We start from the raw sequence: 9428 nt of genomic DNA, 5'->3' as shown, positions 1-9428 counted from the left end.
TATAAGTTTATTTCATTATTTGGAAAGAATTCAAATTCAAGGGAGTGAGCTCCAAAATTCAAGTGAGAAAATGCTACCTTAAATAAGAGCATTGCTAATGTAAAATTCAGGGAAACCGGTTTAGAAGGCAATCCTAAAAAATGATTTAAGGGGAAGCTAGAAATGTGGTTAAGGAACAGAGACTCTTGCCTGGCTTTCTATGTGCTTTATTCACTAAACAATTTTAGTGAATTCAAATTGGCTATTTTTCCTAAACTTTGTAAAGAAATGATCCCGATTTGCAATAAATCACTGTATAGTAAATAAATCCTTACAGCAATTAGCAAGATCAAAAATAATATTAAAAAAACACACATTTATATACACACACACACACACACACACACACACACAAACACATACACATACACTGCTGTTTTAAGAGTATCAGTCTAGTTACAATGACTCACCAATGTTCTGCAAAAATAAATATTGGTACTAAGTTTTCTGACTGTGTGACCAATGTAATATAATACATCCATATCACCAGATAGTAAATGGTGTGTGCTATATTTGGAAAGGATGTAAAGAAAAAAAATCACATCATTTAGACGCTACCATGGAGATATATTATTAATTCTCAATACAATAAAGAACAAAAATACATAAATATTCTATTTGTTTAAATTGTCCCTAATATGGAATTACCCAGTTAAAGCCGGCAAGTCATTTCTTTGGATGTCCAGCATTAACACAGTAAATGTAAGAGTCCTTACCAAATCATGTCCATCTGCATCCAGGAAAGAATAAATAGAGAAAGATCAAAGATGTGTTTTCTGCCTTTGTAATGAACTACAGTTTGCAGACCGATAACAGACAGATCATAAATTTACATATCATGTAATTAGAAAAGTCACATACAGTTTAAAGAACAAAAAAATAAATAAAAAAAACAAATAGAATCAGTGGAATAATACAGTTGGAGTTAACCAAATTCCACCGAGAATTGAGGAGTTAAAAAGTATATTTGAGTACGAGACATTTTTCAGCAGCATTAGAAATTAGACAAAGCAGCAGACAATGATTTCACCAAGTTAATAGTTTTATAAAGTTTCTTCTCACTCACACACAAAAATGGAGCAAGTCCAGGCTAAATAAATAAGAAGTTCTTTGATGGCTCATCTCTTGCTGGTCACCAAGTTGTTTGTATCCAGTGGCTGCACAGGATTTTTCTAAAGGCCTTCCTGAAGTCCTGGTTGAAGATTGTATATATAACTGGGTTGAGAGAACTGTTACAATATCCTATCCAGAAGAAAAACTGGAACATGCTGTCTGGAATGTAACACCGATCAGGACAGATGGCTCTTAGACTGTAGGTGAAAAAAAAAGGGAACCAGCAGAGTACAAAAACTCCAATGACAACAGCAAGAACAAAAGTAAATCGTTTTTCTCTATTAATGTGAATTTTCTTCTTTGACAAGTCCTGTACAGACTCTTTGTTTTTGCTAGCCAAGAGCACCACACCTTTTACTGTGGCCAAGGTGTCCAGCATGGTTGGGCCATGACCATTGGTTTGATTTGGAGCACTTGGTTGCTCAGGTTTGAGTTGCCATGGGTGCTGGTCTTTGTGATTTTCATGTGTAGGAGAGGACACCGGTACACCATGCTGGATGTCCTCCTTTGTGGTGCCATTCTCCGCTTTGGGGACGCCAGAAGTATGGGCTTGTGCTATTGAACTTTCTACACTGCGTCCTATGGTGTAAGTGAAAAACCTAGAGGTCCTCACTGTGGGCTTGCTGCTGTCTGTGCTTTTCCTGCTTCTTTGTTTGGCAATAAGGTAAATTCTGAGATACACAAGAATCATGATAAGGCATGGTGCAAAGAACGAACAGATGCTGGAAGAAAGAATATACCAGGGATCCTCGTTCAGCATGCACTGGGGTTTTTCATTAGATGGGTCCTTTTTCTTACCCTTGTAAAAGAGAGGAGGCAGGGAAATAAGGGCAGCTAGGGTCCACACTATCAGGATAATGCACTTTATCCTCTTAGGTGTTCTCTTTGAGTTATACTCAATAGCTTGACTGACTGACCAGTACCTGTCCAGGCTGATGGCACATAAGTGCACTATTGAGGAAGTGCAGAAAAGAACATCTAGTGCCAAGTACATCTCACACCAGACCTTGCCAAAATACCAGTAGCCCATCAGTTCATTGGCCAATGAGAAAGGAATTATGAGAGTTGCTACCAAGATGTCAGCTGCAGCCAGTGACACCAGGAACAGATTTTGAGGTGCTTTTAAGGAACGACTGGTGAGCACTGCAATAATTACCAACACATTGCCAAAAATGGTGAAAAGGGTGAGAAAAGTGATGACCGCAGCAATTACCGCAGTGGCCTGCAACGAGTAGGAAAGGGGCCCAGCCATGGCTCATGAATTTAGAGTTCAACAGATGCAGCTGTTCTACTACTGGATCTGTTTTGCCTTGAAGTGTAAAGGCAACCCCATCAGCCTCCAAAAATCACATCTGCTTCTTCACGTCTTCAGATTTCCATGAACTCCTTGTAGAAAGTTTATTTTGTCCAGACTTTGGCTGTCTAGATATCTGACACTTTCCAGTCTTTGAATGCTGCTGAAATCCCCCTGGTGGTTAATTATTCCTTCTGGTGTGTGCAGTTAGATCAGGATCTTGTCATTCTCTTCTCCCTGAGGTGGGAAATTGAGATCTGTTCGGCTTTTAAGGACTGCATATTTATTTTCACCAGCCCCACTGAGTGATGTCAGCCACTCCACAGCTCAGCCTCCTTCACGGAGAAGGGGGAGCCATGGCAAACTGTGCTTGCTCTCAGCACATAAAGCTTCATTTCTAAACTTTAGCTCTGCCTTGCTTGAGACCTGCAGTGTATTGTGCTTTGATTTCAGGCAGAGTTGTGCCCTGCAAGAGCAGAGCAAAGCAACATCACTATCAATTATACCAGCATCCAAAGAGCTGTTCCAGTTGGTCTCACACACACTGCATTAACAGAACAGCCTCTGGTGGATTAACAGCAACAAGTATCAAAGCTCATGGCTTTGACAGTCTGTATGTGAAGCTTCCTTACAAGCATGGAAAAGTTTACATTAAGCAAGAAAACCTGTATATAAATCTATATCAATACAATACACAGCCCCGAACATGCACGTATTCGTCTCCCAAATCCTCAGAATGCAGACACACTGATTCCCTGTTTATAAATTAACTAGACAAGATAAAAATGTTTCAGTACCTTGAACAGCGAAAGCAGCACCCATAGCTCCCTCTACTGGCTAATTGTGAATAGTTTTGTTTCCCCCCAGCAAACTACAAATAAATCATTTACTTAAAATTTTATTATGGAATGAATGAACTAAGGCATATACAGTACATTCTTCGTTCATCTGCACTGACCGGCATACAAATTATCAATGACTAGGTTACTCTCAGTTGATGGGCCTGCAATTCCTTCCAAAACTACCTAGAAGGGCAGAAAAAAAATTAAATAAAAAATAAATAAAGTCTAGCAATCCACACCTCCTAAACATGCAATATATATTATATTGTCAATAGATTATAAAAACTTAAATCAGCAGGACTACCGGTGGCATCTATAGGATTCATTTTTAGGGGGGGCACATGGTGGGCCATGGACAAAAGTAGGGGCATTTATAAAATGTGTGTGTGTGTGTATCTCTCTGCAAACTGCATACTCAGCCAGGTAGGTAATGTATCGCACCTTAGATGTAGCCGCACTGTCTGTTCAGCTCGCAACTTGGAAGTTGACAGTATGGGGTGCAGTGTGTTGGAAGGTGACAGTGTGGGGGCAGGATGTAAGGATGGCAGTGTGGATGGGCCAACTAACAGACAACATGCTCTTACTGATACACACTCCCTGACAGTCATTGTCTCACACACATTTAACACACATGTTCACTCACTGAAAGTCACACACACACACTCGCTGACAGACACACCCACTGGCAGATACACACTGACAGTCACACACACGTCACTGACAGACAGACTCTCACTGATGTGACAAACACTCACTGACAGTCACATTCTCTTACACACTCACAAATCGCAAGGGAGCAGGAAGATTACAGCTCCCTCGCCGTCTCTGATGTGCTCACAGCCGCCCACCTTGGAGGTCCATAAACTGCTTCCTCCAAAACAGGAGGAAGCACTGGGGACGTCCATGCGGGCACTTTGGGATAGATGGAGCCAGGTCCAGCCTTTGCCTTAAGGGGCCCTGTGCGAAAAATCACACATACAGGCAGAGTGTCACACACACAGTCACGCACACAGTCACAGTCACACATAGGCACACAACCATACAGAGGTCAGACAGTCATACACACAGTTACAGTCACACCATTACACACAGGCAGACCGTCAAACACAGGTCAGCCAGTCGCACAACCAACAGTCATGTACAGGCAGACAGTAAAACACAGAGGTCAGCCACACTCACACACAGTTGCAGTCACCCACACCTTTACCTCTGTCCATTATGGGCTGAAGGGGAGGCAGTTGAAACTAAAACATTGCCCATGATACAGTGCCTGCATTTGGAGGGTGCAAGGGGGGGCACGGCATGATGTAGGGGTGCCATGGCCCCCTCAACCCCCCCTAACGACGCCAATGAGGACTACTTTAATTTCCCTGTACATCTGTTAAAAATAAAAAAAACGGAATAAAACCCCTGCTTTCTAAGGCACAAAATATATTCTGTAAACAATGTATTTACCTGTAAAATCATATGTCTGCTGGGTGATAACTGTATTTTTGCCTTTGTCCATTCCATTTTCTTATGCCCAGCATCTGACCACAGCAGAGTGTGACCTGGCCTTGTGTAAACATTTAGTGTACCTTGAATGAGGAACGCAGGACAAAGCGCGTGTTAACGTAAAGAACTGGCTATCTTTGTGGCATTACAATGGATGGGGGAAATGTTAACATGGCAGAGTTGCAAAACAATTCAAAGTGATAACATATGAAAAGGTTTAAAAAAAAAAACAATTATTCACACAGAGTGTTATGTGAGAATAAAGGTCACAATTCACGTTTTAGGATCATTGCTGCAATAAATACGGTTTCACCCTTTAGACTTCTGTATTGAACTAGAAATGTTATATAGCTCATCAGGTGGAAACATTTTGTACTAGGTACAAAATGTACACTCATTCAGCATTATGAGGTTCACCAAAGACAAATTGCAAAAAAAAAAAACTAAACAGAAAAACACGTGTCTTGAACTCTGGTTGACTAGCTAGAAAAGACAATATTCTAAATAGAAAATCGACCAAATAAATTGCCTTCTACATTAGTGAGGGGCAATTCAATTTTTAGTATTTTTATTTTAAACCTGGTTTACTTTGCAAGTTCTAAACCTGATTGACACAAAACGTGGTCAGTCAACACTACGACCACACTGGTGAAGTTCTTTACTGCATTGTGAACTGTAGATTCCATGGTCAAATCTCCACAATTTTATGTTAAGTGAATAACCTAACATTATTTAGAGGAACTCACCCATGGTATGCTTTAACGAGCTGTACCAGAAAGAGATGCAGTTTGTGGAATTTACCATTGGACTCAAGAGTAGCGCTTTCTGTCCTGGGACAAGTGGCGTGGTAAAATTTCTTAGGGATAGATAGGCACCTGTAAGATATAAAAGTTTTGTAATGCCAAAACATCCTAGATTGTGTCTTTACAACACACAAAAAAACAAAAACAGGTTACCTCTTGGTATGTCCAAGTGCATGTGGAATTCACTGGGAGGATTCCACCTACCCTGCGTTAAGATCCAGTTTAAATTATCATTAGAAGTTTGCCTCCATCCACACAATCCCATCTCAAACTCACAAACATGGCTACGTCGAGAGATCTTGCCATTAGAGACTTTTTGAGGTTTATATTGCTTAGAGAATAGATTATAGAGTGGAGGTAGCACAAGAGAGTTCCTTTGTAGAGGAACCAGTACAGACGAAGCTCCTTTCATTGTGTATTCTTCATTTGACATTGTAAGGCTATGTGAGGCATTTATTATTGACCTAGTATCCTTCCCTGAAGACCGTAAAATATGCAATCTGGTAGAGTTCAATTTATGTGTTCTTGGCAGTAAAGATTGTGTGTTAACTTTCAATATGATCTTCCTGGAGTTGACATTTACATGTAGAGGTCTAGTATGCAGCCTCTTTGATATCTTGGGAGGGCTAGATTTAATAGATTTTGACACTGGCAAACGCTCAGGCAAAGATCTTTTTCCAACTGCCTTGAGGAACTCTGGGTTCAGATGTTCAATATCCTTACGGAATGTTTCCCATTCATCTTCTGACTGGCCAGAAAATATATCACTAGATGTTTGAAAGGTGACCTTCTCAGTTGATGCAGATGTGTTTTCTTGTGACAGGATAGTGAGAGGAGTTTCTGTGACCAGTTTTGCCTGGTTTGTGGAATACATTAGATGCTTCATCAACCCAGTTGTTTGAGAGGTAAACCCCTCAACTGGTCTCCCATATAGTGACGATACGCCGCTTTGTATATCAACCTCAAAGGTTGCTGTGCTCTGCTTCAAGAACGACGTGTGTAGCTGTTCTTCTGCTTCTGTACCAATGTGTTTAAGCGGTGTTTCTGTGATTAATTTTGACTCTCCCAACCTCATTGAGCAATTAGTTACGGGTTTATTTAGTACAGTGTTTTGAGAGGTAAACCCATCAGTTGGGCTCCCATAAATTAATGTAGCTATACGTCTTCCTACATTGTCTATATCAAATGGCTCTGTGTTCTGCCCCAAGAATGGTGTTTGTGATTGTGCTTTTGTCTTTGTACCTGTATTTGGGAGTAGTGTTCCTGTGCCTAAGTTTGCAGAATCAATTAGATGTTCATTTAGTACAGTGGTATGAGAGGTAAGTCCCTCTGTTGGGCTTATATATATTAATGCAAATTTGCTACCCTCTGTAATATCCTGATCAATTTTTGATGTACTTTGCCCCAAGACTGGTGTGTGTGATTGTATTTCTGGCTCTGTACCTGTAATTGGGAGTAGAGTTTGTGTGTCTAATTTTGACTCAAGGGTTTTAGAATCAGTTAGATCTTCATTAAGTAAAGTGATGTGAGAGGTATCCCCCTCAGCTGGGCTTCTATATATTAATTCAGATTTGATAACCTCTGTAACATCTTGATAATTTTTTGTTGTACTTTGCCCCAATATTGATATGTGTGACAGTACCTCTGTCTCTATATTTTTGAAAGGGGTTACTGTGACCAGTGTTGACTTTTCTGTTATAGGTACTTCAGGAGCATTGTGGGTTTGCAAGTGCTTTTGGGCCACTGTGGGCAATTCCTCTAAAGACGTTATGTTGGAGATTATTGGAAAACTTGTATTGCCATTGTGCTCTAAAATAACTACTTCCTCAATTGTAGTAACCTCTTCATTACCTTCAGGATATCCTTGCCCAGATGCATTTAGTGGAGTAGATCTGTGAGAACTGACCATACTTGCACTGGTCATCCATATTTGTGATTTTATGGATACCACTGGTGATGCTTTGTCTATTTTAACACCACCAGTGATCATGTTGAACAAAGATTCCTGGGTAGATCTTTCAGTGAAACTCTGAGAGGCTAAAGTTTCAATCTTATTTGAAGCAGCAGAGCCATTATTTTTTGTAGATATAAACTCATACAAGGTTCGTGATGGGGGCTCATTCTGTGAACCTGCCAGTGTCATAGGGGCTTCTGTGCTAGTTGGCTTGAAAGTCAGGTCAGCCACAGTGTGCGCTTCTAGAATTCCCAGTTTGGCATTTTGCAAAGAGTCTGAGAAAGCATTTTCAGTCTGCATTGGTGTAGATTCTGTAAATCCACTTTTTTCTAAAATGCCTAGGTTATCAGATATAGCTTTTTCAGATGCAGTAGTCCTTTTTCCATGTTCATTAGATAGCCATTTTGATACCATAATCTGGGTAGTATGAGAAATAGAAACTTGTTCAGAGGCACTTGTGTGAGGAGGTGAAAAGTAGTCCTTTAATGAGGTGTGTTTATGTTTTGATGTGTGAGCTAGAGTCATGCTTACCTCATATTCTTTGGTAGGTTTGTTTACAGACCAGTTAGTGTGAGTTGCTCTGAGAACTGGTTCCTCCGTAAAACCTTCAGTAGCGGTGAACATGTATGGGGAAGTCAAACTGGGCATTGACTCCTTCATATAATCTTGTTGAGTGGTAACAGTGTCAACCTGAGCCAGTGTGGATGTACTGGTATAGTCATATGGAAAAGCAAGGATGCGAGCTGGAGGTTGGGTATAACCTAATATAGATGTTAAATTTGTAGTTGAACCAAGTCTAAACAATAAATTCTCAGTGAAACTTTCTCCGGTCTTTGAGACTTCGGGATCATTGGCAGTATATTTCTCACAAGAATAATAATTTGGAGGAAATTCATGGAACACCTTCTCATTTTCACCTGTAAAACAGCAGAGGGCAAACGAAAATACATGAGAAAAGGCATGCTACAGGGGATGCATAGTTTATTCTAACCTGTTCAATTTTGTCCTTTATGACAAACTCATCTATCATTGGCCACCAGGAGTCTTGGATTTAGGGTCTACTCAATTCTGTTCCATTAGGGAGACCAATAAAAAGACTATTGTGGTGGATTGTATTTTTTTTTCATGCAAGTATTTAATTTTATATAGGCAAATTCACTTACCATCACTTCTGTAGTAGTGGTATCCCCCCCTCCACCCCCATTAGGACAATGCGAAGAATGTGTCTCTGCTGACTGGAAAGACATAAATAACTTGATAGGTCCTATAAGTGGCAATGAAGCATCTAGGGTTACGAGTCCATAACCACTATGGGCTTGTGAGATACAGCCATGTTTCACTGCTCTCTTGGTTGGAGTTTTAATTCAGAGCAATGGAGAAAGAGAACGTAATAACCAGATGAACTAATAATTATACACACACACAAATGGGTATATTGGTGTTGTGGCAGGCTTATGTAAAAGTATAAACAACCTAACTAAATCCCAAATATTCAGTCAGGTGTTAAAAAAACAAAAACAAAAGGAAAATAGAAAAAAGGAAAATAGAAAAAATAAAAAAATAAAAACATCCGATTGTGTGAGTTTTTAAGGCTATGTTTCGTGAGTGAGAATCTTGTATGAATATGTATATACATACACACCGGGGATGTAAGGGGAAGTTTAAGTACGTAAGATCGATCAGATCAAAAGACACAATAAAAGGAAATGCTTAAGCCAAAGTGGCATATTAGTTCATTTACCTGAATAAAAACTAGCAGAGCCATTTAATAAAGTGAGAATGCCAAGTCAATTTAAAGGGACACTATAGTCCCCAAAACAAACTTAATGAAGCAGTTTTGGTGTATAGACCATGCTCTTGCAGTCTCGCTGCTCAATTCTCTGCCATTT

The 9428-nt window shown here is 40.0% G+C and overlaps 2 protein-coding genes across 2 annotated transcripts; both read right to left on the bottom strand.

The window, feature by feature from the left end:
- Positions 1 to 487: 487 nt before the first annotated feature.
- On the bottom strand, positions 488 to 2670 carry ADRA2B (adrenoceptor alpha 2B). The gene has a single exon (XM_063445567.1). It carries the CDS (start codon positions 2402 to 2404, stop codon positions 1172 to 1174), a length of 1233 nt encoding a protein of 410 aa, XP_063301637.1. The 5' UTR covers positions 2405 to 2670; the 3' UTR covers positions 488 to 1171.
- Positions 2671 to 3328: 658 nt separating this feature from the next.
- LOC134601133 (MAM domain-containing glycosylphosphatidylinositol anchor protein 1-like) lies at positions 3329 to 7170 on the bottom strand. Its single transcript, XM_063445566.1, has 4 exons — positions 5739 to 7170; positions 5529 to 5657; positions 4744 to 4865; positions 3329 to 3471 (listed from the first exon to the last, which is right to left on the bottom strand). The coding sequence occupies exons 1-4, from the start codon at positions 6658 to 6660 to the stop codon at positions 3391 to 3393; spliced, it is 1254 nt and encodes a 417-aa protein (XP_063301636.1). The 5' UTR covers positions 6661 to 7170; the 3' UTR covers positions 3329 to 3390.
- Between the last annotated feature and the right edge of the window lie 2258 nt (positions 7171 to 9428).

Source organism: Pelobates fuscus, chromosome 3 (genome assembly GCF_036172605.1).
Source record: "Pelobates fuscus isolate aPelFus1 chromosome 3, aPelFus1.pri, whole genome shotgun sequence".
NCBI classification, from domain to species: Eukaryota; Metazoa; Chordata; class Amphibia; order Anura; family Pelobatidae; genus Pelobates; species Pelobates fuscus.
The sequence above is the reverse complement of the archived record's forward strand: the minus strand, read 5'-3'. Positions and strand labels throughout refer to the sequence as shown.

What these genes read in the sequence shown, in the direction of transcription:
- ADRA2B (XM_063445567.1), bottom strand. Translation starts at nt 2,404, where the DNA reads ATGGCTGGGCCCCTTTCCTACTCGTTGCAGGCCACTGCGGTAATTGCT.
- LOC134601133 (XM_063445566.1), bottom strand. Translation starts at nt 6,660, where the DNA reads ATGAGGTTGGGAGAGTCAAAATTAATCACAGAAACACCGCTTAAACAC. An exon ending in CTCGTTAAAGCATACCATGG is followed by an intron (nt 4,866 to 5,528) that starts GTGAGTTCCTCT and finishes TCCTCATTCAAG; the next exon opens with GTACACTAAATGTTTACACA. An exon ending in GCAGACATATGATTTTACAG is followed by an intron (nt 3,472 to 4,743) that starts GTAAATACATTG and finishes CTGCCCTTCTAG; the next exon opens with GTAGTTTTGGAAGGAATTGC.